A 27,336-nucleotide genomic window follows, 5' to 3' on the forward strand; every position below is an offset into this window, starting at 1 on the left:
TTCAATAATTTGCCCAGTGAATCTTTCAATAACGAAAGTCGAGGCTTGAATTTTTTCTTCTGTGGTCTTCCTTATTTATTGTTCAACTTTCACATGTATATGATGTGATTGAAAATACCAAGGATTGAGTTAGGCACACCTTAGTTCTCAAATTGATATATTTCTCTTTAACACTTAAAAGAGATCCTTTGCAGAAGATTTAACTAATGCAGTACATCATTTGATTTCATGATTGTAGCTTCCATGAGCACCAATTGTGGATCCAAGCAAATTGAGGTCTTTCACAATGTCAGTGTTTTCTCCATTTATCATGATATTATTTATTGATCCAGTTGTGAGGATCTTTGATTATTTACATCAAGGTACAATCCACACTGAAAGCCATAGTCTTTTATCTTCATCAGTAAATATTTTAAGTTCTCTTCGCTTTCAGCAAGCAAGATTATATCATCTGCATATCTCAGGTTGTTAATGACTTTTCCTCCAATCTTGTGACCATGTTCTTCTTTATATACTCTAGCTTCTCAGATTATTTCCTCAGCATACAGATTGAGTAAGTATGGTAAATGATACAATACTGGCACACATCCTTCCTGATTTTAAAGAATTCAGTATACCCTTGTTCTGTTCTAACAACTGCTTTCTTTTGTCTATGTCAGGTTCTTCATGAGCATAATAAGGTGTATTGGAACACTTATTCATTGCAGTGTTATTCATAGTTTGTCATGGTCTACACAGTCAAATGCCTTTGCATAGTCAATAAAGCACTTTTATTTTTTTTTATTTTATCCTTTCAGCTAAAATTCATCTGACATCAATAAAATTCCTGGATTCTTATGAATTCAGCTTGAATTGATGCCCATTCTCTGTTAATGTACTGTTGCAATCACTTTTAAATTATCTTCAGAGAAATCTTACATGCATGTGACATCAATGGTATTGTTTAATGATTTCCGTATTCCATTAAGTCACTTCTCTTATAGGCACAAATATGGGCCTCTTCCAATCAGTTGGACAGGTAACTGTCTTCTAAATTTCTTGGCATTCACAAGAAAGCCTCTATTGCTGAATCAGTCTGTTGAGAGATTTCAATTTGTATTCCATAAATTCCTGGAACTTTGTTTTTTGCCAATACCACAGTGCAACTTAGACTTCTTCCATCAGTATCATTGGTTTTTCATCATATGATACCTCTTAAAGTGGCTGAATATCAACCATTTGTTTTTGGTATAGTGACTCTGTGCATTCTTTTTATATTCTTTTGATACTTTTTATAAATCATTCAATATTTTGCCCATAGAACCCTTCAATAGTGCAACCCAAGGCTTGACTTTTTCTTCAATTCTTTCATCTTCAGAAGTGCTGAGCTTGACCGTGCCTTTTGGTTTTCTAACTTCTTTGCACATTTTTTGTGTTGTTGTTGTTAAGTGCTGTTGAGTCAATTCTGACCCTATATACGGTTTCCCAGGAGCAGCTGGTGAACTTGAACCCTGACCTTGTGGTTCAAACCGACTTTGCAGTACAGCGCATTAACTCACAGTGCCACACCAGGACTCCACACATTTGTTATAGTGTATATATAATTTGACTTTGTCTTCTTGAGATAGCCTTTCAAATTTTCTGGTCAGCTATTTTACTACCTAATTCCTTCCATTCGCTTTACCTTCTCTATAATCAAAAACAAGTTTCAGAGTCTCTTCTGACACCCGTTGTTGTCTTTCCTGTCTCTTTAATGACATTTTATTTTCTTCCTGTATGATATTCTTGATATTATGCTACAATTCTCCTGGTCTTTGGTCATTAGTGTCTAATGCATTAAATTTGTTCTTCAAATAGTCTCTAAATTTGGGTGGGAAATATTCAAGGTCAATATTCGGCTCTTAAGAACTTGTTTTAACTTTCTTCAACTTCAGCCTGAACTTGCATATATGAATAATCCATGATCTTTTCTTCAGTCTTCCCCTGGCCTTGCTTTGGTTGATGATATTGAACTTTTCCACTGACTCTTCCCATGGATGTAGTCAATTTGATTACTGAGTATTTCATCTGGTGGGGCTGACATGTATAAAAAAAAGTCACCTTTTATGTTGTTTAAGTAAGGTATTTGCAATGAATAAGTCATTGGTCTTACAAAATTCTATCATGCAATCTACAGTATCATTTCTATCACTAAGTCCATATTTTCTAACTACTCAGTCACCTCTCTTTGGAATGGGTAAAAATATGGATCTCTTCCAATCAGTCGGCCAGGTAGTTGTCTTCCAAATATCTTCGCATATATGAGTGAGTGCCTCCTGTGCCGCCTCACTTTCTTGTAAGATTTCTATTTTTATTCCATCAATTCCTGGTGCCTTGTTTTTTGCCAATTCCTTCAATGCACCTTGGACTTCTTTCTTCAGGATCATTGTCTCTTGATCATATGCTACTTCTTAAAATGATTGAACATTAACCATTTCCTTTTGGTACAGTGACTCTGTGTATTCCTTCCATCTTTTCTTGATGCCCTCTGCATCACTCAATAATTTGCCCAGAGAATCTTTCAATAATAAAAGTCAAGGCTTGACTCTTTTCTTTAGTTCCCGCAGCTTGAGAAATACTGAGTGTGTTCTTCCTTTTTGGTTTTCTGACTCCAGATCTTTGCACATTTTGTTGTAACATTTGGCTTTATCTTCTTGAGCTGGTCTTTGAAATTTTTTGTTCAGCTCTTGGACCTCCTCAATTCTTCCATTTGCTTTAGCATCTCTACACTGGAGAGCAAGTTTTAGTGTCTCTTCTGACATCCATTTTGATCTTTTGCTTCTTTCTTGTCTTCTTAATGACTTTTTGCTCTCTTCACATATGATGTTCTTCATGTCATCCCACAACTCTTCTGGTCTTCGGTCTTTAGTGTTTAATGTATCAAATCTGTTCTTCAGATGATCTCTAAATTCAGGTGGGATATATTCAAGGTCATATTTTGGCTCTCATGGACTTGTTTTCATTTTCTTCAGCTTCAGTGTGAATTTGCATGTGAGTAATTGATGGCCTGTTCCACAATCTGCCCCATGCAATAACCTTGTATGCATGTGAAAGCAGGACAGTGAATAAGGAATACCATAAAAGAACTGATGCTTTTGAGTTATGGTGGTGGAGAGGAATATTGAAAGTGCCATGGTCTGCCCAAAGAACCAATAGTTCCGTTTTGGAAGAAGTGCAGGCAGAGTGCTCCTTGGAAGCCAGGATGGCCAAACTTCGTCTCTCATACTTCAGACATATTGTCAGGAGGGACCAGTCTCTGTAGAAGGATATCATGTTTGGTAAGGTGAAGGGTCAGAGAAAATGAGGAAGACCCCCAACGAGATGGATTGGCCAAGTGGCAGCATCAATTAACTCAGGTGTGGCAACAGTAGTGAGGTTGGTCCAGGATCAGGCAGTGTTTTGTTCTGCTGTGCTTAAGGTCGCTATGAGTTGGCACCTAACAACAACAACAACAACCTGTTGTACTAATGCTTTGTTTTGTTACTTTTTTATTGACACCGTGTATGTTAGGGAAAATGTATCAATAATCATGATTAATGGCTCCTTTTAAAATCTTCTAATTTGGATAACAGGTTGTTAAGTAGGCATTGTTAACAGTTTTGCTTTAGCCTTATCCTGTTACCTGAACAGTAATAGTTAGATTTTGCTCCTCATCTACCTTCTTGCACAGTTCCCTCTACCTTTCATTAAGAAGGTATTAGGAGAGCTAGTGACTTTTACACCAGTCCCATGATAGCATTTGCTTTCTGGTTCCCTCACAAGAGCATCAATTCATTACCAAAAAGTGACCAAATCTCAAAGGAGGGCCACATCAAAATTGTTAGTGTTTTGATGGCTAATATTAGGTTGAACATTTCTTAAGAATCAACACAATTATGTTAGGCATTCATATTGGATAATGATAACCAATTCAAGAGTTAGTTGAATATATTCTGTACTGTCAAGTTACCAGTTTTCTGTTTGGTACAATGTTCTTGTCTTTAAATACAGATTTTAGCCACAGGAATCTGTCACACAGATGACCACATAATCAAAGGAGCAATGGTGTCTACATTTCCAGTAATTGTGGGACATGAAGCAACTGACGTTGTGGAGAGCTTTGGTATGTGGATGTCAGTTAAATCACAAGTTTGAAACAAGTCAGGTTTTGATTATCCTTAAAGGAAAAGCACATACTAGGAAATCTTAAAGTTAACTTTTTGTTGTTAAGTGCTGTCAAGTTGATTCCAAATGATAGCGATCCTGTATAGGGTTTCCCAGGAGCAGCAGGTGAGCTTGAACCACCGACCTTGTAGTTCAAAAGACTTTGCAGCCTGATGCATTAATCCACATAAAGTTAATGTTGTTGTTGTTGTTGTTGTTAGGTGCCATCAAGTAGGTAATGACCCATAGCAATATTATGCACATCAGAACAAAACACTGCCCAATCCTGTGCCAACTTTACTACTGTTGCCACGCTTGAGTCCATTGATGCTGCCACTTGGCCAATCCATCTCAATAGGGATCTTCCTCTTTTAATCTGACCCTCCACCTTACCAAACATGATATCCTTCTCCAGCGACTGGTCCCTCCTGACAATATGTCCAAAGTATGAGAGACGAAGCTTAGCCATCCTGGCCTCCAAGGAGCACTCTGCAATTCTTCCAAAATGGATCTATTGATTCCTTTGGCAGCCCATGGCACTTTCAATATTCTCCTTTAACACCATAACTCAAAAGCATCAATTCTTTTATGGTATTTCCTTATTCACTGTCCAGTTTCACATGCATATGAGGTTATTGAAAATACCATGGCTTGGGTCAGGCACACCTTAGTCCTCAAGGTAACATCTTTGCTCTTCAACACTTTAAAAAGGTCTTGTGCTGAAGTCTTTTGATTTCTTGATTGCTGCTTCTGTGAGTGTTGATAGTTGATCCGAGAAGAATGAAGTCCTTGACAACTTCAATCTTTTCTCTATTGATAAGAATGTTGTTTATTGGTCCAGTGGTGAGGAGTTTTGTTTTTTTGACATTGAGATGTAAACCATACTGAAGGCTATGGTCTTTGATCTTCGTCAGTAAATGTTTTAAGTCCTCATCACTTTCAGCAAGCAAGGTTGTATCATCTGCATATCACAGGTTGTTAATGAGTCTTCCTCCAATCCTGATGCCACATTTTTCTTCATAGAACCCAGCTTCTCAGATTATTTGCTCAGCATAAAGGTTAAATAAATACGGTGAAATAATACAGCCTTGTCGCACACCTTTTTTAATTTTAAACCATTCAGTGTTCCCATATTCTGTTCAAACAACTGCCTCTTGATCCATGTACAGATGCCTCATGAGCACAATTAAGTGTTTATGAATACTCATACTTCGCAAAGTTGTCCATAGCTTGTCATGAGCCACACAATCGAAAGCCTTCGCGTAGTCAATAAAGCACAGGTAAACATCTTTCTCATATTCTCTGCTTTCAGCCAAGATCCATTGGACATCAGCAATGATATCTCTCATTCCAAGGCTTCTTCTGAATCTGGCTTGAACCTCTGGAAGTTCTCTGTCAGTGTATGATTGTAGCCGTTTCTGTATTACCTTTAGTAAAACTTTACTAGTATGAGATATTAAAGAGATTGTCCAATGATTTCAACATTATATTGGGTCACCTCTCTTTGGAATAGGCACAAATATGGATCTCTTCCAATCAGTAGGCCAGATAGATGTCTTCCAAATTTCTTGGCAGAGATGAGTGAGTGCCTTCTGTGCCACCTCACTTTCTTGACAGATTTCTATTTTTATTCCATCAATTCCTGGTGCCTTTGCCAATTCCTTCAATGCATCTTGGACTACCTCCTTCAGTATCACTGGCTCTTGATCATATGCTAATTCCTGAAATGGTTGAATATTAACCATTTCCTTTTGGTACAGTGAATCTGTGTATTCCTTCTATCTTCTCTTGATGCTTTCTGCATCATTCAATAATTTACCCAGAGAATCTTTCAATAATTAAAGTTGAGGCTTGAATCTTTTCTTCAGTGCCCCAAGCTTGAAAAATGCTTAGTGTGTTCTTCCTTTTTGGTTTTCTGATTCCAGATGTTTGCACATTTTCTTGTAATAGTTGGCTTTATCATCTTGAGCTGATCTTTGAAATTTTCTGTTCAGCTCTTGGACTTCCTCATTTCTTCCATTTGCTTTAGATTTCTACATGGGAGAGCAAGTTTCAGTATCTCTTCTGACATTCCATTTTGACCTTTTCCTTCTTTCTTGTCTTCTCAATGACTTTTTGCTTTCTTCATGTATGATATTCTTTATGTCATCCCACAGTTCTTTTGGTCTTCGATTTTTACTGTTTAATGTATCAAATCTGTTCTTCAGATGATCTCTGAATTCAGGTGGAATATATTCAAGGTCATATTTTGGCTCTCGTGGACTTGTTTTCATGTTCTTCAGCTTCAGTTTGAATTTGCATGTGAGTGATGGTCTGTTCCACAGTCTGCCCCTGGCCTTGTTTTCATTGATGATGTAGAGCTTTTCTATCATCTCTTTCCACAGATGTAGTCAATTTGATTTCTATGTATTCCATCTGGTGAGGTCCAGGTGTATAGTCGTCTGGGTCCAAGTGTATAGTCGTCCAGGTGTATGTTGTTTAAAGAAAGTATTTGGAATGAACAAATCATTGGTTTTGCAGAATTTTATCATGCATTCTCCAGCATCATTTCTATCACTCAGGCCATATTTTCCAACTACTGATCCTTCCTCTTTGCTCCCAACCTTTGCATTCCAATCTCCAGTAATGATCAATACATCTTGATTCCACGTTTGATCAAATTTAGATTGAAGAAGTTCGTAGAATTCTTCTATTTCATCCTCACTGGCTTTAGTGGTTGGTGTGTAAATTTGAATAATAGTGGAATTAACTGGGCTTCCCTGTAGGCACATGGATATTATCCTATCACAGACAGCATTGTACCTCATGACTGATCTGGATATGTTCTTTTTGACAATGAATGCAACACCATTCTTCCTCAATTTGTCATTTCCGGCTTAGTAAACCATGTGGTGATCAGATTCAACATGGCCAATACCAGTCCATTTCAGCTCACTAATGCCTAAGATGTCGATGTTTATTCATTCCATTTCATTTTTTACAACTTCCAATTTCCCCAGATTCATACTTTGTACATTCCATGTTCCAGTTTTCAATGGTTGTTTACAGGTGTTTCTCTTCATTTTGAGTTGTGCCCCATCAGCAAATTAAGGTCCTGCAGGCTTTTCTTCAAAGGGCTTTACTCCATTCACATCATCATGTTCAACTCTACTTTGATGAGCACCTCTTCCCCAGTCGCATTTTGAGTGCCTTCCAATCTGAGGGGCTCATCTTCTGTCACTATATCTGTTTCTCTGCTATTCATAAGGTTTTCAATGACTAAATATTCGGAAGTAGCTTGTCACTCCTTCCTAGTCTGTCTGCATCTGAAAGCTCATCTGAAACCTGTCCACCGTGGGTGACACTGCTGGTATTTAAAATACCAGTGGCATAGCTTTCAGAATCATAGCAACTAACAAGCCACCACTGTATGAGAAAGTGACAGACATGTGGTGGACAGAAATATTAGAGAGTCTTAAAACAATTTACCAGTTGCCACTGAGTCAACTCCAACTCATGGCAACCCCTTGTGTTTCAGGTTAGAACCACGCTCCACAATTTAAGGGGTTATAAGGGTATATGGGACTTCTGGTGTGATACTCTGGATCAGCACTGGACTGTGAATCACAAAGTTATCAGTTCAAACCTACCAGCTGCTCCTCGGAAACCTATACAGGGTTGTTATGAGTCAGAACCTACTTAATGGCACTTAACAACAACAAGAGTACAAGGAGAATGCATTGTAAAGACTGAAGTTTAATTTGGCATGGTCCTATCCATTAGCACACAAACTTTATGATGTTTACAAACTTCACAGTAATTTTAAGAACTTCTTGTGAGTAGTATGACTTCAATTGACATTTGTTTATTTCATGTATTAATGTTAATGATGGCCATTTTAAACCATGATATTTTTTTCTCTAAGTGACAAAATCACCCCTCTCTTTTTACTGCAGTGTAGCGAATCCAATGCTTGTGGCAACCCAGATGGTAACCTTTGCATTAGGAATGAGTATGTTTCTGTTATTTTTACTCTGATGTCATTTCAATGGTTCCTTTGTCAATTTCTGAATTGAATTAGCTAATGTATGCTTTTAATGCATCAAATAGTGTTACTAGTCATGGAGTATTGGCTGATGCCATTACTAGATTTACATACAAGGGCAAACCCGTGTATCACTTCATGAACACAAGTACATTTACTGAGTGCACAGTGGGGGATGGATCCTGTGTCGCCAAGACTGATGATGCAGTGCCCCTGAGAAACTGTCTAACTGGCTATTGATTTTCTACTGGATACAGGGCTGACTTGAAAACTGGCAAGGTATGGAGGCAGGGAGTGCTAGTTTCATTCATTAAAAATAGTTTCCTTGGAAGTCTTAAAATGTTGGAAAAAAACAAAAACTTTTGAAAATATATCACATATTCAAACTGTTTCTACCTAATGCCAAATCAATCAAAAGAAAAAGGAAAAATTCAGATTTGAAATTTTGTTGCTACTTATTTAGGTTGATCTAGATTTGTTTTTTATTTCCTTAAGACTTAATTTGTAAAATTGAGCAATTTACATTTTTTTTTCACAAAATGAATATTAATTTTGGAATATAACATGAAAGCTTGAATATGTTTTAAGGAGTTTTTATTTGGACTGGATTTATATTACCTCTATTGCATCACTCAACTGTCAGTTTGTCATACTGTGGTGGCTTGTGAGCCAGAGTGCTCCTTGAAGGCCAAGATGGCCAAACTTCGTCTCTCATACTTTGGACATATTGTCAGGAGGGACCAGTCACTGGAGAAGGGTATCATGTTTGGTAAAGTGGAGGGTCAGAGAAAAAGAGGAAGACCCCCAATGAGATGGATTGGCCAGGTGGTGGCATCAATAGACTCAAGCGTGACAACAGTAGTGAGGTTGGCCCAGGATTGGGCAGTGTTTCGTTCTGCTGTGCATAGGGTCGCTGTGAGTCAGTGCCAACTTGATGGTACCTAACAACAACAACAACAACAATTGCATCAAAGGAAAGAGTAGAATAGCATATAATTTAAAAATAGTAAGGAGTCTCTGGGTGGTGCAAACAATTAATATGCTATTCTACTCACTGAGAGTTTGGAGGTTTGAATCCACCCAGGGGCACTTGGAAAAGGCCTGGCAATCCACGGATAAAAAAATCAATCATTGAAGACTTTATAGTGTAAAGTTGTATTCTGACACACAGGGATTGCCATGAGGCACCAGTGACTCAACAACAACTCTTTTTTTCATAAATAATGAAACTATTATTCCAAGATAGCTAAATGCTCCATATATGGTAATGTTGTTAAGTGTCATTGAGTCGGTTTCTACTTGTACAGACCTAGTCCTGTGCCATTCTCATAACTGTTCTTATGTTTGAGCCCAGTGTGGCTGCCACTGTGTTAATCCATCTCCTTGGGTATTTTCCCCTTTTTCAATGACTGTCCACTTTACCCATGTGATGTCTTTCTCCAGGGACTAACTTCTCCCTCTTGACAAAATGTCCAAGGCATCCGAGACAACATCTTGCCAACTTTGCTTTTAAGGCACATATGGCTATACTCTTCCAAGACACATTGGTTTGTTCTTCGGGCAGTCCATGATATTTTGGTAATGCTGTCATCCAATTTGCACATGATATTCTGATTGTCTTCATTGTCTTGATATTCTATGAGAATATTAAGAATCTCTGTTTAAAAATAACCCTTTTTCTCAGATAATTGTTTTTTCGTGTTGTTTTCTGTTTAGCAACACTTTCCTTATTTTAGGAACTATGCTTTTTTTTTTAATGGTGTGTTCCCCAAATTTGGGGAGTCTTGTTGTATAACTGTAGTATAAGCACTGGACCACAAGGTCAGTTTGAATCACAAATTCGACAGTTCAAACTCACCAGCCACTCCTGGGAAACCTTGCACAGGGTCACTATGAATTCAGAACTGACTCGACAGCACTTTAACAGCAACAATAATAACATTCCAAATCTGGAGTCCCTGGGTGGTGTAAATGGTTAAACACTTAACTATAAAGCAAAGTGTTGACTGTTCAAACCTGTCCAGAGGCACCTCAGAAGAAAATCTGGTGATCTTCTGCCCAAAGGTCACAGTCTTGAAAACTCTATGGAGTATAGTACTGCTTTATGCATATGGGGTTGACTGGTTTGGAATTGACTATGGCAGCTGGTGGTGGTGATTCCAAATCTCAAATTCTTTTTATGCCTTCTGTCTTTTCAATTAGACTGTAAACTCCAGGAAGTCATGGACAAGTTAATTTTACTTACTGCAGTGCTTCTCAAAGACCCTGTCTATAGTAACGACTTACTAAATATTAGTTGGAAATGGATATCTGAATAAATAAAGGAAAGAACACAATTGTAAGGGCCTGGTGAAAAACACTGACCCTGTGGGTATTTATCCTAAATATGGGTTCGAGACAAGTCTGAGGTCTATGAACATACAACATTTACATACATTACATATATTCCCAAACAGTGACATACATTAGTTACTATTTGCTTTTAGGATTCTCTGGAAAAATCCTCAAAATGGAACATTCCTTTCAAAGGTCTCCTTGAGGCTTTCCATAAAGAATTTTCTGCCACGATAGAGGTGAATGAAGGCATGTTAGGTATATTTTACATGTTATTTGCCATTTTTATATGCTTGATGTACTGGCACCATTTGTTGTTTTTATTAAGTACTGTTGAGTCGGTTCTGACTTACAGTGACCCTGTATAGGGTTTCTGAGGAGCAGCTTGAATTGCTGAATTTGTGGTTTGCAGTCTAGTGCCAGACCAGGATTCAATACATACCATTAATGAAAGTATTCACTTTTAGAATTTTTTTTTTTTTCCTGGAAACTTTATCTTAAAGCAAATCACTTGACTGACCATACATTCTTACCTTTGCTTATAGGAAAATAGGCAACTTTTTCTATTTGAGGATAAAAGTACAGTCTTAGTTCTTTAGTGCCATTATATCAGAAATACCATAAGTGGATGACTTTAACAAACAGACATTTATTCTCTCACAGTTCAGGAGGATAGAAGTCTAAATTCAGGATACCACTTCAAGGGGAATGCTTTCTCTCTGTGTTGACTCTGGAGGGAAATCCTTTGTCTCCTTTTCATATCTGTAGGCCTAACATCCCTTGGAGATTTTCATGTGTCTTGGCATCAATCTTGCCTTGAATTCAGGAGATTCCCAGTGCAGGACCTGCTTTACTCTCAGCTCTTCTTTCCTGTTAGTATTGAGGTTCCAGTGATCTCTTTTGCTTGTTTAATCTCTTTTATATCTACAAAGAGATTGACTCAAGAGACAATGTGCAGGACTTCTGGTTTTGGAGGTGGCAGAAGCAGAGTCAGGTAGAACAGGCTTCATGGGGGAGGGGTTGAAAACCTAGAGAAGCTGCTTTCACAGAACAGCTCCAGAGCCCTGAATCAAGCATAAGGAGCAGGGCATCAGTTTCCTGTACCCACTGGTTGAAAAATCACTGTATAAAGGAAAATATTGTAATTTAGGAATTGATCGGGACAGGGGACTTCTCTGCGGCTACCCCGTCTGGGCTGAGTTCAGAGGGTAGGGCCGCAGCTGACTGCCACAGTGAACTAGCACTAAAATCAACACAGCAACATTTGCAAAAGGAGGTGTGGGAGAATTCTACACATTTTTTTCCTCCTCTTCCATGTCATGCCTTCTCTGCTCAGTCCAGATGCCTTCAGGAGGGTGGGTGTGTACCTCCTAAAGTGTCCAACATTGAGCCCACAGTTTTATCATGACACAGAGAGGAAGAGCCCCATTGGTCCCACAGGCTGAATCTTTGGTGGCTACTTATGATGTCTGATTCTGGGACCCAGTCCTAAAGTTAACTTGTGCAGGACCTTTTACTCCTGCCTACGCAGCAAGAAAAAAGCATGTCTGGACAAACAGACAAACATATGAGCACTGTGTACAACCCCAACATAAAAGGACGCAACTATTTTGAGAATTATGCTGTGCACACGCAGATACCTAACTGACCTTCAGAGACAAAAATAGTAGACAATCTTTCTCTCATCACCTTCTCAATATCTATATGCACACCTCTAGGGTGGTGACTAGAGAGGAGGGGCCTGAGTAAGTGGACACCCCCACCCACTGCTGGAGGTTTCTATGATACATGCACAATACTTGTGCAGTAAAGGCGACTTGCCAGTCAGCTATCATTTTATTTTTGTTTTAGAGTGGTGATTTTTGTCTCTGCTTTTATATTGCTTCTGTTTTTGGTCCTTTTGATGTTATTTTTTTCCTGGATGTGGGAGCTTTTTCTCTCTATATTACTCAAGAAGAGACAGCAATCGTGGCCATATAGCCAAGCTACAAGCATACCCCATAATATTCCACCATTGAGACAAGAGCCAATAATAGCTGCTAGGCATTACATGCAAAAAGGGAAGCCGATCTCTTGATCATATCCACCAGGAGACATTCAGCTTAACAACACAGCAAAAAACATCCATTTAAGCATTAAAAGCCCTCCTAGCTACTGAAAATGACAAAGAAAACAGAACAGAAAATCTCAAAACATGTCCAAAACCAGAAAAGAGTAGCCAAGACAAATGAGCTAGAGGCAGACAAAGGCTTTCCAGAAGAAGAAGAGCAGGCTTTGGATTTGACAGAGAAGGAATTTAGAAGAATGATATGGAAACAAATTCAAAAATTCCACAAAAGGGTGGAGGAAAATAAGGAAGAACTCAGGAAAGTATTACAAGAACAATCAAACAAGATCGACACAGCATTGGAAACAATTCAAAACCTGCAAAAAGAGGTTCAGATGATTAATAATAAAATATCAGAAATGGACAATACACTGAAAGGGGAAAGGAGCAGAATTGAAGAGATGGAAGCCAGAACCTGCAAGCTGGAAGACAAATCTCTCAATACTGCTAATCTAGAAGAGCAAGCATAAGCATAAAAAAAATCTAAAGAGAGTCTAAGATTCATGCTGGATAACATGAAGGGGAATAACTTTAACAATTATTGGCATTCTGGAACAGGAATAATCAGAGAAGTCCACAGAGGAGATAGTTGAGGAGATTCTGGAGGAAAATTTCTCTAGCATCTTGAAGGATGAGAAGATAAACTCTCAAGAAACTGAATGTACCCCAGGAAGGATAGACCCCAAAAGAAAATCAGCAAAAGCTACAATAATCAAGCTCTCTAAAATCAAAGACAAGGAGAGAATCCTAAAAGCAGCCAAGGAAAAGAGAAATGTTACTTACAAAGGCAAGCAAATAAGATTAAGCTCTGACTATTCAGTAGAAACCATGTAGGTAAGAAGGCAATGGGGAGACATACAAAACCCTAAAAGAAAAAAAAAAACTGCTAACCAAGAATTATCTATCAAGCAAAACTGTCAATCATATACAATGGTGCAAACAAAACATTCCAGGATAAACAGAAGCTAAGAGATTTTGTCAATGCCAATCCAGCACTTCAAAACATCCTAAAGGGAGTTCTTTGGACTGAAAACCAACAAGAACAGACAACAACCAGAGATTGACAGGCATGACAACATCACCTGAAACTCAGATGACAGATAGCTGAGTCCAGAACAGAACAAAATTACAATGAATTCAAAAAAGCTGGGAGGTCAACCAAAGATCAAAATAATACCAGTGTCAAAGAAGGGAAAATTATAGGAACAGAGATCCAGGTGGTGAGGAGGTCAGGTAGATTGCAGGATACAATAGACTGTCTTAAATGGAAAGAAAACTTAATAGACTATACGGTAACCCCAAATAAAGTTAATACTTCACAACTTACCATGAAAATGAACATCCAAACAGAATAAGGAAACATGAGAGCTAAGAAGAAAATGACAAGAAATAGCACAAAAAACACAAACTCAGCACAAGAAGGCATACAGAACAAAGGACCAAAAAGCACTACCAAAAAATTAACATAATGGCAACAATTAATTCATACCTATTGATAATTACATTGAATGTCAATGGATTAAATGCACCGGTGAGGAGACAGAGAGTGGCAGAATGGATAAGAAAACAAGGCCCTTCAGTATGCTGCCTGCAAGAGACATACCTTACACACAAAGACAAAAACAGACTGAAATTAAAGAATGGAAAAAAATATACCAAACTAACTGCAAGAATAAACAAGCAGGAGTGGCAATACTAGTCTCTGATACAGTAAACTTTAAGACAAAAACCAGCATAAGAGACAAAGAAGGACACTGTCTCATGATCAAAGGGTCAATTGAGCAAGATGGCATAACCATAATAAATATCCAGGATCTCTGGTAGCATAGTGGTTATGAATCAGGCTGTGAACCACAAGGTCAGCAGTTCAAAACTACCAGCTGTTTCGCGGGAGAAAGAGGAGGCTTTCTGCTCCTGTAAAGATTTACAGTCTCGGAAACCCTGTCAAGGGTTGCTATGAGTCAGAACCGACTCCACAGCACATAAGAACAACAACAACAATAACACTCCCAATGAAAGAGCACCAAGATATTGAAGCAAACCCTACTAGAATTGAAGAGACAACATGCAATACTATAGATTGCTTACTGCCTCATTAACATCATAGAAGTCAGAATTAACAACACCTGGTATAATTACATCAGACAACAAAATGGAGGATAATTATATAATGCTAAGGATCATGGCACCCTGGTAGCATAATGGATTATGATCGGGACTGCTAATGGAAAGGTCAGTAGTTTGAATTCACTAGTCATTCTTGGGACAAAGATAAGGTTTTCTGTTCCTGTAAAGATTTACAGCCTTGGAAATCCTATGCAATTTGCTATGAGTCAGAACTGACTTGATGACACACAACCACTACCACCAAGAATCATGACCTAGTCAAGTTGAGACATATTTGGGGTGGGGGTGGGGGTGGGGGTAGGTGACAATTCAATCTATAATAGGTGCTAAGAAGTGAAAAGCAGAATTTCACAGAGGAGTGCTAAGTGATCAGAGCAGTAAAATGAAACAGTAAAAAGCAGAGCTTTACTATATTTAAAAATAATAAAAATTTTTAAAGGTCTTATGCTGTCACACTTATTACTTCAGACTATGATCTTCTTTTGTTACCAATGATGTTGATAATTCATTATAAACATTAATCTCCAGTTCCTATGCCTTAAATCAGGAAGGTACTTTGGGGAAGAGAAGATGGAGGAGCATTTGAAGTTACCAGAAATAGACCCATGACCAGTTTCAATCTCAGAGATAGGGTGACAAGAGAACCAAGAAACTATCACTTTATATAAAGAAGATTGAGACCTAGGGGGAGGTCTATAGTGATACAGTTCCTTGGTGTTTCGCAGGGTTTCTCCTCCAGGCTATTATGATCTAAGGCTTACTAGAAATGAAAGTAAGGAAAGCTGAATGAGATGCCAGAAAATAGAGCTAGAATCATAAACTTTGTACCTAAATCTAAAAACCTGAAATTCAATCATCATCAACAACAACAAAAATCTATCTCAAATCTTGTCAATTTTACTAGTAAATAAAATGGAAGAGAAGGTAGTGAATAGTCAGGTTAGTTTCTGATCTAAGACAATGACCATCAAGGGATTTATCAATGAATTTAGTTGAATGTATGAATAAATGACTGTGTGATACTTGAGAGATTGACTGCATTGAGTTCAAATCTCCACACTTAGGAAGTGAGCATAGGAATCAGGATGCCATAACCAAAATTAACACTCATGGATAATAAGTGCAACACTTTTGTGGGAATCTGCAGATCTCTTCATACCAGGTGCAGGCATTTCAAAACACACACCAACAGGTTTCCCTTCAGGTAATTTCTACAAGGGGAGATGGAGACAGAGAACCAGGGGATCTGCAAATAGTCTCAACCCAGTTGTAAGCCTTTGCAAAAAAGAAAGAAAGAAAGGACGGAAGCAAAGGAAATAGGGAAGGAACCAGGGAAGGAGGGAAGGAAAGAAACAATCACAATGAATATCACACTTATTCCATTCGTTTCCCAGTCTACATCAATCCCTGCTTATTGTAAAGTATCATCAAGTCAGTTATGACTCATAGCAACCCTTGTATAGGGTTTCCAGGAGATGGTATGAATTTGGATTAGGACTCTTCTACCTTGAAAATAGGAGCCTTGATAGCATAGTGGGTTATGTGTTGAAGCAGTTCAAATCCACCAGCCACTCTGAATGAGAAAGAGGAGGCTTTCTGACTCCGTAAAGATTACAGACTCAGACTTGCTATGAGTTGGAACCCACTTGACTACATACCACCATCACCAGCTCCACTGGGAAAAGAACTTTTGGTAGTTGTTGTTGTTAGGTGCCATTGAGTCAGTACTGACTTACAGTGACCCCATGCACAGCCGAACAAAATGCTATCCAGTCCTATACCAACCTTACAATCGTTGCTATGTTTGAGCCCATTGCTGCTGCCACTGTGCCAATCCATCTCATTGGAAGTCTTCTTTTTCTCTGACCCTCCACTTTAGGAAACATGATATCCTTCTCTGGGGACAGGGCCCTCCTGATAATATGACCAAATTATGAGAGATGAAATCTGGCCATACTGGTTTCTAAGGAACATCCTGGCTGTACTTCTTTCTATACAAATTGGTTTGTTCTTTTGTAGTCTATGGTACTTTTAATAGTCTTCTCCAACACCATAACTCAAATGCATCAATTCTACATCTTCCTTATTCATTGTCCAACTTTCGCATGCATATAGCATTATACATCATGGCTTGGGTCAGGTGCATCTTAATCCTCAAACTAACATCGTTGCTCTTCAACACTTTAAAGAGTTGTTGTACAGCAGATTTACCTAATGCAATGCATCATTTGATTTCTTGACTGCTGCTTTCATAAGTATTGATGATTGACCTGAGCAAAATGAAGTCTTTGACAACTTCAATCTGTTCTTCACTTATATGAATGTTGTTTATTGATCCAGTAGTGAGGATTTTTGTTTTCTTGACATTGAGGTGAAATTCATACTGAAAGCTGTGGTCTTTGATCTTCATCAGTAAGTATTTTAAGTTCTCTTCATTTTCAGCAAGAAAGATTGCATCATTTGCATTGTTGTTGTTGTTGTTAAGTGCCTTCGAGTCGGGAGCCGACCCATAGCGACCCTGTACAGGGTTTCCGAGGGTGTAAATCCTTACGGGAGTAGAAAGCCTCATCTTTCTCCCGCGGAGCGGCTGGTAGTTTCGAACCACTGACCTTAAGGTTCACAGCCCGATTCGTAACCACTACGCTACCAGAGCTCCTTTGCATATGGCAGGTTAATTGGAATCCTCCAATCCCTATGCCACATTTTTCTTCATATAATCCACCTTCTTGGATTATTTATTCAGCATACAGATTGAATAAGTATGATGAAAGAGTACAACCCTGGCACACACCTTTTCTAATTTTAAACCATCCAGTGTTCCTTGTTCTGTTTGAACAACTTGGTTTATGTACAGTTTCCTCATGAGTACAATTTAGTGTTTCGGTACACCACTCATTTTCCACAATGTTGCCCATAGCTTGTCTTGATCCACACAATAGACCCTTTGCTTAGTCAATGAAGCATAGGTAAACATCTTTCTGGTATTCTCTGTTTTCACCCAAGAGCCATCTGACATCAACAATGAAATCCTTCACTCCATGTCTTCTTCTAAATCTAGCTTGAACCTCTGAGTATTTTCAATATATGGTTGCAACCATTTTTGTATTATTATCTTTAGCAAAATTTTACTTATGTGTGATATTAATGATATTGTCCAATGATTTCTGCATTCTGTTAGCTCACCTCTCTTTGGAATGGGCACAAATACAGATCTCTTCCAATCAGTTGGCCAGGTAGTTGTTTTCCAAATTTCTTGGCAGGGATGATGAGTGAGTGCCTCCAGTGCTGCCTCACTTTGTTGAAAGATTTCAATTTGTATTGGATCAAGTCCAGGTGCCTTGTCCTTAACCAATGCCTTCAATGCACCTTGGACTTTTTTCTTCAGTATCATCAGCGCTCAATCATATGCTGCTTCTTGAAATGTCTGTACATTGACCGTTTCATTTTGGTACAGTGACTATATATTCCTTCCATCTTCTGTTGATGCCTTCTGCCCCATTCAATACTTTGCCCATAGAATCCTTCAATAATGCTAATCGAAGATTAAATATTTTTCTTCAGTTCCCTCAGCCTGAGAAATACTGAGCATGTTTTCTAAGTCCAGATCTTTGTACATTTTGTTATAATATTTGAATTTGTCTTCCTGAGCTGACCTTTGAGGAAGGAGATGGTGGTGGCTTTGAGTATTGGTGATGGTGGTGAGCAGTGATCAGATTTGAGATATATCTTGAAACATAGAGCCAGCAAAATTTACTGGGGAAAAAAAATTGCTGGAATATTTGTAAGATGAAAGGATAAAATTCAAGAGTTTAGGCCTGAGGAAGTGGTATGATAGAGCCCTCACTTGTAAAGGTAGGAAAACTATGGAACATAGGTTGGGGCCAGGGTGTAGATGGTGGAAATCAGGAGTAGTTTGGGGCAGGTTGTGTTTGGTATGCCTATCAGACATCATAGCTGAGATTTCATAGACAGTAAACAATTGGATATATGAGTCTGTCGCTCAGGAGCAGTTCTGAACTTTAGATGTAAATTAAGAATTATAAGCAAAGTATATTTAAATCCATGAGACCAAAGAGGTCATCTTAGAGGTAAATGTAGATACAGCAGAGAAGAGGTCTGAGGATTAAGGACACACCAAAGTTAATGGTCTAGAAGACCACCCACAAAGATCCTTAGAGGAAGTGTCAAGTGAGGTAGGTGAAGAACAACAACAGCAAAGTAGTAGCTGGAAGCTAAGTGAACAAAGCATTGGAGAAAAAGGAAGCTATCAATCAGCTGTATCAAATCTGCTGATGTTTATGTAAGACAGGGCTGAGAATTGACCATTATGTGTGTTAAAATGGTAGCCACAGGTTGCCTTGACAAAAGCTCCTACTGCATATTGTTGGGGGGAAATGCTCAACTCAGAGTGCACTCAAAAGGGAATGAGAAGGAACTGCAACTGGAAACAATGAATCAGAGACAAATCTTTCTCTAATGAAGTTTTATTGTAAAAGGATCAGAGTTATATATGGGCCAGTTACAATTAGATGTGAGATCAAGAAAGGATTTTAGTTTTTGTGGGGTTTTTTTTTGCTTTGGTTTCTAAGATGAGAGAAACACAGGCAGGCCCAGATTACAAACATTAAGTACAATTTGTTCTAAATCAGAGCAGTTATGTATAGTTATGTAGCGACAATTAGTCAAATGTTTTAGTATATAGTGCACCTTTCTATGCATAAAAAAATTAAAGAAACACTTCCAAACACACTAGCACATCTTTAACATAGGTGTTGTTGTTGTCAAGTGCTATGAATCGGTGCCGACCCATAGCGACCCTGTGTAGGGTTTCAAAGAGCAGCTGGTGAGCTAAAACCACTGACCTTGCAGTTCAAACAACTGCGGCCTGTTGCATTAACCCACAGCGCCACACCAGGACTCCTTTTTTACATAATGTTGTTGTTAAGTACTGCTGTGTCAGTTCAAACCCATAGAAACCCTGTATAGGGTTTCCAAGGAGCCACTGGTGAGCTTGAACCGCCAACCTTGCGGTTCAAATGGCTTTGCAGTCTGACGCACTAACCCACAATGCCGCACCAGGACATAATAGTATAGTAATAATAATGAATGTCATAAAGTAGAATCTGTCTGCTATGAGGAACCATTGTATGCATCTCAGACTTTGAATATAATGGGGTTCACAAGGATAGTTTCATTGCGATGGGATGTAGAGACTACCTCTACATTCATAACCCAGAGACTGCCTATACAGACTATTTGTATGCTGCTGGGAATGATTCAATAAGAGGAATTAAATTATGATGTACAAGAAAGAAGGGACAAATATAAGAAAATGGAAATATCTGTGGTTGTTGTTAATTGCCATTAAGTTGACTGACTCAAGGCAACCTTATGTATAACATAAAGTTTTCATTGGTTAATTTTCAGAATTAGGTCACCAGGCTTTTTTTCCTAGACTGCCTTAATCTGAAACGCCACTGAAACTGCCCACCATGGTTTGACCCTGTTTGTATTTGAAATACTAGTGGCATAGCCTCAACATCATAACAAACTGTAAGCTACCACAGTACCACAAATTGACAAACAACTGGTGGTATATATAAAGTAATAAAATATAAAGATATATAACATACAGAACATAAAGTACTACAATACAAATATTAAAATCCCTACATGCATCATCAACCAAAGATCTAAAGAGAAAATGTATGCTTGTTTATAGGTTGGAAAAGCAGACATGATGTTCCCAAACTAGTGGCTGAATTCCTTGAAAACGAAATTTGACCTGGATCAATTGATAACCCACGTTTTACCTTTCGAAAAAAAAATCAATGAAGGATTTGAATTGCCTAATTCAGGGCAAGGGTGTCTATTTTTGTTGTGTTTGTTGTTGTTTTATGATTTTATGTTCTCCACACTTTACTTTTTAAATTTAGTACTTATAAATTTGCCTATTTCCTTCATACTTCATTTCTGATTATTTAATCTAGCAGCTTTATATAGGCAATTATTTCTTTTTCATAAATTTAGTATGCCATTGCTTTATTTTAATCAATTTGTAAACTCCTTTCTACATTGTCATCTTGGATTTTTTTTTTTTTTTTTTTGCCACAAAAGTGCCAGCTTGATCAAGAAATGCCACAAAATTTCGTTACTTCACAGTTGTCAAAGTATTTTTCAGTTGTTCTTTCATTTGATTCTTGTTAAGTCAGATATTATTGCCATTTTCAATTAAGAAAGCAGTAAATAACTTCCTGAGTCCTCATCGGGTCAGCAGTAGAATGCAAATTTAATGCAAAGTCTATGCCAGCTCCACCACACCCCAGATGCCTCTGACAATGGTTTAGCAATTTCTGAGTACCTCTGGGTGTTCTTTTTGTTGTTGTTGTTAATGTTTTATTGTGATAGTTTTTTTTTTTTAAATGTTTTATGTGATAGTTTACATGGGAGAACATTGGTTTTACATTCATCCTATCGTGTATCATTTCATTCACATTGTTACAATCCCTATATGCATCATCAACCAACAAAAGGGTATACCCTGAAAGCCTGCCCCCAGTCGTCAGCACACAGCCTGTCTCCCTCCCTGTGTCCAAAGTCCCCAGCTACTCCATCGCTCTACGTCATTGTCTCTGACTCCATCTCAGGCATCACTGCTTCTCTGGGTAGGGTCCCACTCTCCACTCTTCTCCCTCTGGATGTTCTTGTACTACTCTTATTGCTTTGGAAAGTTGGGCAAGGATATAAGTGAAGAATAAAGAATTCTCACACATTTCAACTGCAACAGCTGCTTCATGGATATCTGGGACAGCAAGCAAAAAGCCTAGCTGCAAGATAAAATGGGATTTCTTCCATTTTTGTTGTTGATTTTAAGTGCTGTTGAGTCAATTCTGACTCATAATGACCCCATATAAGGTTTCTGAGGAGCAGCTGGTGGGCTTGAACCATTGATCTTGCAGATAGCAGTCTAATGCTTATCCTACGGTAATTATAAATTTCACCATGGATTTAATTTCATTAGGGAAAGTAACTAAGTAACTGCAATCTTTGTTTTTGTTGCTAGCTGCCTGTCTCATAATGACCCCATGTACAATGGAAGGAAATGCTACCTGGTCCTGCACTATCCCAATGATGAGTTTGGGATCAGACAGTTATGATCCATGGGGTTTTTACTGACTGGTTTTCAGAAATAGATCACCAGTCCTTTCTTGCTACTCTATCTTAATCAGAAAACTTCATGAAACTTGTGCAGCATCATAGCAACATGCAAGCTTCCACCAACAGGTGGTGAAGCTCATTGGGTAGTAATTGAACCTGGTCTCCCGTATAGAAGACAAGAATTCTACCATTAAACCATTACTGCGTCATGTGCATTAACCTATAAATTCCAAACCCACTCTCATTGAGTCAGTTCTGATTCATACCATGCCAGGTTTCCTAGACTGTAAATCTTTATGGGAGCACACAATATCATTTTTTCTTTCTTAGAGTGGCAGGTGGGTTTGAACCATTGACCTTGGAGTTAGCAACCCAATGCCTAACCCACAGTGCTACCAGGGTTCCTTGTACATTAATCTGCTACTGTTTTTAATGCTGTAGAGTCAGTTCCAATTCATAGCGATGCTGTATAGCATTTCCAAGGAATGGCTGATGACTTTGAACCACCAACCTTGTGGTTCAAAGCACCTTGTGGGTCTGGTGCTTTATCCCACAGTGCCACACCAGAACTCTGTACATTAATCTACAGGTCCCAATTTTGAATACTATTTCCTCTGACTGCTTTTTTCAGTGATAAGTCTAGACTTTGCATGTTGATCTAGACTACAGAACCATTGTATATGTTATTAAGAAAGAGCCTTTGAGTTGGTTCTGATAGGGTTTCCAAAGAGGGGCTGGTGGATTTGAACTGCTGACCTTACAGTTCAAACTGACTTTGTGATCCAGTGCTTATCCTACAGTGCTACATCAGGACTATTTAAATTATTTTAGGCAAGGAAATAATGGACTAAGCTGTAAGAACCACCCAATACTCCTTGTCTCAGTTAAGCAAAAGTAGTAGCTTAATATGACCAATTTGGAAAAGAGTTACTAGTTGTTTGCCAAAGAAACAGAAATTCTGCTCTAATGGGTTTTGCTTCAAATATTCCCTTAGAGCATTGACTTCCAATCTGATCTCCTCAATTTTCATCTATTTCTCATATAGCTTCATTTGAATGTTCTGCTTGCAATAACTTCATCCATAGTAATTTTTCCACCAGTACATATTATCTCAACAAATTATCATGTATTTAACTTTCTTGTTAGCCCTCACATACCACATACAGATTGTTGCTAAACCCTGATGATACACCTTTCAATTTCTTCTCTAGCGTTCCTTTCTCTCATTGCACATAATCGCTGTCTCAGTTCAATCTTTAATCTTCTCTCACCTGGATATGTTAGTACAATAGCTTGCTGGCAGATTTCCTGCTGATTCTGCATATTACCCTGCAAAGAAGTCTTTCTCTCTGCTGTTAAAACTCAAGTTGCCCCAGAAATCAATGTTTTAGCATGGCTTTAAAATGTTTACTTTTAGCCTGCGGTATATATATTTTTTTCTTTTATTTAATTTATTTTTTACATTTTTATTGTGAATTATGAGATAGTTTATATTCATCTTATCTTACTTCATTTCATTATAATGATTACAGTCCCCTGCATGCATAATCAAACAACTAACCCCACAAGCCTGACCGCCCCCCGCCCCGCCCCCCAGCCTTCAATACACAGCCTTTCTCTCTCCCTGAGTCTAGAGTCCCAGACTGCTCCATCTCTCCATGTCATCGTCCTGCCTCCATCTCTGGTATCACCCCTTCTCTGGATAGGGTCCTGCTATCTGCTCTTCTCCCTTGATGGTCCCAGGGACCTCTGCTCCTGAACTGCAAAATTAACCATTCCCCTCCTTTTGTTATAAAACATCTACCTTTAACTTTCCAACACTCACAGTCAGTCCTGATAGCAATCATTCACTATTGAATCACGAGAGTCTTATCCCCATCTCCTTTCATCAGCCCGGTCCAGAAAGGTTGGAAACCACTCAGTGGAGATTCTACCTTTCCCCGTACCCTCTGGAACTAGGTTTCCTACTGAAATCTTGTAAGTCAGCTACTTCTTGCCTTTGTAGCCACCCCATTTTGGGTAGCCAATGTCTGAGTTGCTCAATCTTGTCAACCCTGTATACCAAGGGGGTCAGAATGATCCTCTCTGTAAAGATTTGTTCCCTTCTTTGACCTACTACACCACAAGCATAGGTCAAGCTCATCAAATTGTAGCAGATTACTCTTTTTTTCCTCTTCTTTCTTCTGCTAGTCGAGTTCTGATCATCCAGCCATTGAAGCCAGGTCAAGTGGGTACTATCTGCAAGTATGGGTATTCTTGTGCATCTCCCTTCACTTCATATTAGCTAGATGCTTCACACTCCGCTCTAGTCCTCTCCTCTGTGTCCATGTCTCTGTCCCAGGGCCCAGGAGTCCTCAGGTCTTGTCATACTGCTGGCCAATCAGGTCTTAATTCAGGTACATAGGAAGTCTATTGAATGTGGTTGGACTTAGCTCACAAGTTCATTGCTGTTTTGACTCTACTTCCCCTTATCGGTGACCAATGTGGTCAGCAGTAAGATCATATGCCTGCTCGTGTATTCTGCTTGACTTTTGGTCTTAGAGGGGGGTTTGCCTTGAGGGAAACTTGCCTCGATGGCACCTGGGAGAACAACTTGCTTGTTCTTGTAGTAGTCAATCAGACAGCCGTCATTGCTTTTTATTTTTCCTGCTGATCTTTCAAGAAGTATCTTTTGTTCTTCTAGCCACTCCAGGCTGGTCTGCTTGTGCTTTCAAGTAAATTTCCCTCCTCAGAAGATTCTGCATGGGGATCAGGATTCCACCTATGGTCTTATGCAATGCAAAGGCTCTGTAGGAAGCCTCCTTCACTGGGCAAGTTGTAGCTCCATTTTAGGTATTCCAATCAGTTATAGGCTGAAGAATGACTTACAAGCTTTCTATGGTGATGTTTCTGGCTAGTCCTTTCTTTCACCCTCAAGTGTATATTTTACAATAGTAGGTAAGGGAAACCAAGATTCAAAAGAGAGCCAAGCATCTTAACATTATTTTCCCACTTTTACTCATTCAAACCATGCCTCAATCCTTTTATTCCAGAGCCCTGATGTTCCAAGGTTGTGCTTACATTGTTATTTACCTCTGTCCCATCTAGCCCAAGCAAACTTGCCTAACTGTTCTCCCATCTGCTTTGTTCTTCCTTTTCCCACCACCCCCATTACCCAAACTATCCGTGTCTATTCCCTACCCTGTGCATCACCTTCACCTCTCCCTGTCAACCCACCCCATACATCCCAGTAACCAGCATATATTTTTTAATTTTTCCCCTTTTAGTGTGGGTACTTATTCTTAATCTTTTATAGTAATGGTCCTATGCAGTATTTCTCCTTTTGTTACTGCCTAATTTCACTCAGCATATTGTCCTCAAGGTTCATCCATATTGTACGGTGGCTTGCAGCTTCCTTATTATTCTTCAAGGTAGCGTGGTATTCCATTATGTGTACGTACCAAAGTTTGTTTATCCATTCTTACAATGATAGGCACTTAGGCTGTCTCCATCTTTTTGTTATTGTAAATAGTGCTGCTATGAACATTGGTGTGAATGTATCTACTCACATTATGGCTCATATTTCTTTTGGATAAACACAAAGTAGAGGAATTGCTAGATCATAAGGTATCTCTATTTCCAACCTTCTGAGGAAGCACCATATTGTTTTCCAGAGTGGTTGGACCATTTTGCAATCCCACCAGCAATGTAGGAGGGTCCCAGTCTTTCCGCATCCTCACCAGCATTTATTGGCCTCTACTTTTTTGATCTTTGCTGGTGTGAGATGATATCTCATTGTTGTTTTGATTTGCATCTCTCTAATGGCTAGTGATCATGAACATTTCTTCATATGATTGTTGGCTGCCCAAATCTCCTCCTTGTTGAAGTGTCTGTTCATGTCCTGTGCCCATTTTTTAATTGGGTTATTTGTCCTTTTCTTATAGAGGTGTTGTAGGTTCCTATATATTTTAGAAATGAGTCCCTTGTTTGATGTGTCATTGCAAAATAAATTTTTTCCCATTCTGTGGGTTCCATTTTTACTCTTTTGGTGAACTTTTTTGATTCACATAAGTTTTTTTGTTGTTGTTGTTATTGTTTGTTTGGTTTTTTTTAAGTTTTTATTGTGAATTATGTGATAGTTTACTAGGGAGAACATTAGTTTTACATTCAAATTATTGTATATTGTTTCATTGCCACGATTACAATCCCCTCCATGTATCATCAAACAACTAAAGAGAATACCCCGCAAGCCTACTCCTTGGTAGTCAGCTCACGGCCCCTCTCCCTCTCTGGGTCTAGAGTCCCCAGTCACTCCATCTTTCCATTTCATCATTGCTGCCTCCATCTTTGGTTTCACTGTTTCTCTGGGTAAGGTCCTGCACTCTGCTCTTCTCCCTTGATGGTCCCTGGTCCCTCCACTCCAGGACTGCAAAGTCAACCATTCTCTTCCTTTTGCTACAAATCACTGATATTTACATTTCCAACCCTCACAGCCAGTCCTGATAGCAATTATTCACTATTGTACCACAAGAGTCCTAACCCCATCTTCTTTCATCAGCCCTACCCAGATAGATTGGATACTGCTCAGTGGAGAGTCTACCTTCCTCCTCACCCACTGGATCTAAGCTCCCTCTTGAAAGTTTGAAACTCAGTCATTTTCTTGCTTTAGTAGCCCCCATTTTGGTTAGCCAATATCTAAGTTGCCCATCCCTGTCTACCCTGTGAACCGAGGGGATGGGAATGATCCTCGCTGTAAAGATTTGTTCCCTCTTTTGAGCTACTGCATCCATAAGTGTAGGTCAAGTTCATCAGATTGTATCAGATTACTCTTTTTTTTTTTCTCTCCCTTTTCTGTCTTCTACTAGTTGAGTTCTGATCATCAAGCCATTGAAGTCAGGTTAAGTGGGTATTATCTGCAAGTGTGGATGTTCTTGTTCATATCCCTTCACTTCTTATAAGCTGGCCACTTCACTCTCTACTCTAGTCCTCTGTGGCTATGTCACTGTGTCTGGGCCCAGGAGTCCTCAGGTCTTGCCATACTGCTGGCCAACCAGCTCTCCACCCTGGTTCACAGGAGTCTATTGAATGTGGTCAGATTATCTCACAGCTTCATTGTTGTTTTTACCCTCACTTTCCCTTATCAGTGACCAACGTAGTCATCAGTCAGACCACATGCCTGCTCGTGTATTCCCCTTGAATCTTAGTCTTGGAACAGGGTTTGCCCTGAGGAGACCCAACCACATGACTTGATGTCTCCTTGGCTAGCAACTTGCTTGTTCTTGTAGTAGTCAGTCGGACTGCTGTTATTGTTTTTTTATTTTTCCTGTTGGTTTTTCTTTCAAGAAGTATCTTCTGTTCTTCTAGCTGCTCTAGGCTGGTTGGTTTGTCCTTTACAGTAAAGATTTCCCACCTCAGAAGATTCTGGATGGGGTTCAGTATTCCACCT

At 38.9% G+C, this 27,336-nt stretch overlaps 1 protein-coding gene across 1 annotated transcript in view; it reads left to right on the forward strand.

Moving 5' to 3' along the window:
- LOC102821396 (alcohol dehydrogenase E chain-like) overlaps positions 1 to 27,336 on the forward strand; it is a 225,387-nt gene that overhangs the window by 33,880 nt on the left and 164,171 nt on the right. Inside the window, exons 5-6 of the mRNA XM_006876381.1 lie at positions 4,009 to 4,134; positions 24,121 to 24,133. Coding sequence (XP_006876443.1) covers positions 4,009 to 4,134; positions 24,121 to 24,133 — 139 coding nt within the window. The remainder of the gene's footprint in view (positions 1 to 4,008; positions 4,135 to 24,120; positions 24,134 to 27,336) is intronic.

This window comes from Chrysochloris asiatica, unplaced genomic scaffold (genome assembly GCF_000296735.1).
Source record: "Chrysochloris asiatica unplaced genomic scaffold, ChrAsi1.0 scaffold00377, whole genome shotgun sequence".
In the NCBI taxonomy this organism is placed as follows: Eukaryota; Metazoa; Chordata; class Mammalia; order Afrosoricida; family Chrysochloridae; genus Chrysochloris; species Chrysochloris asiatica.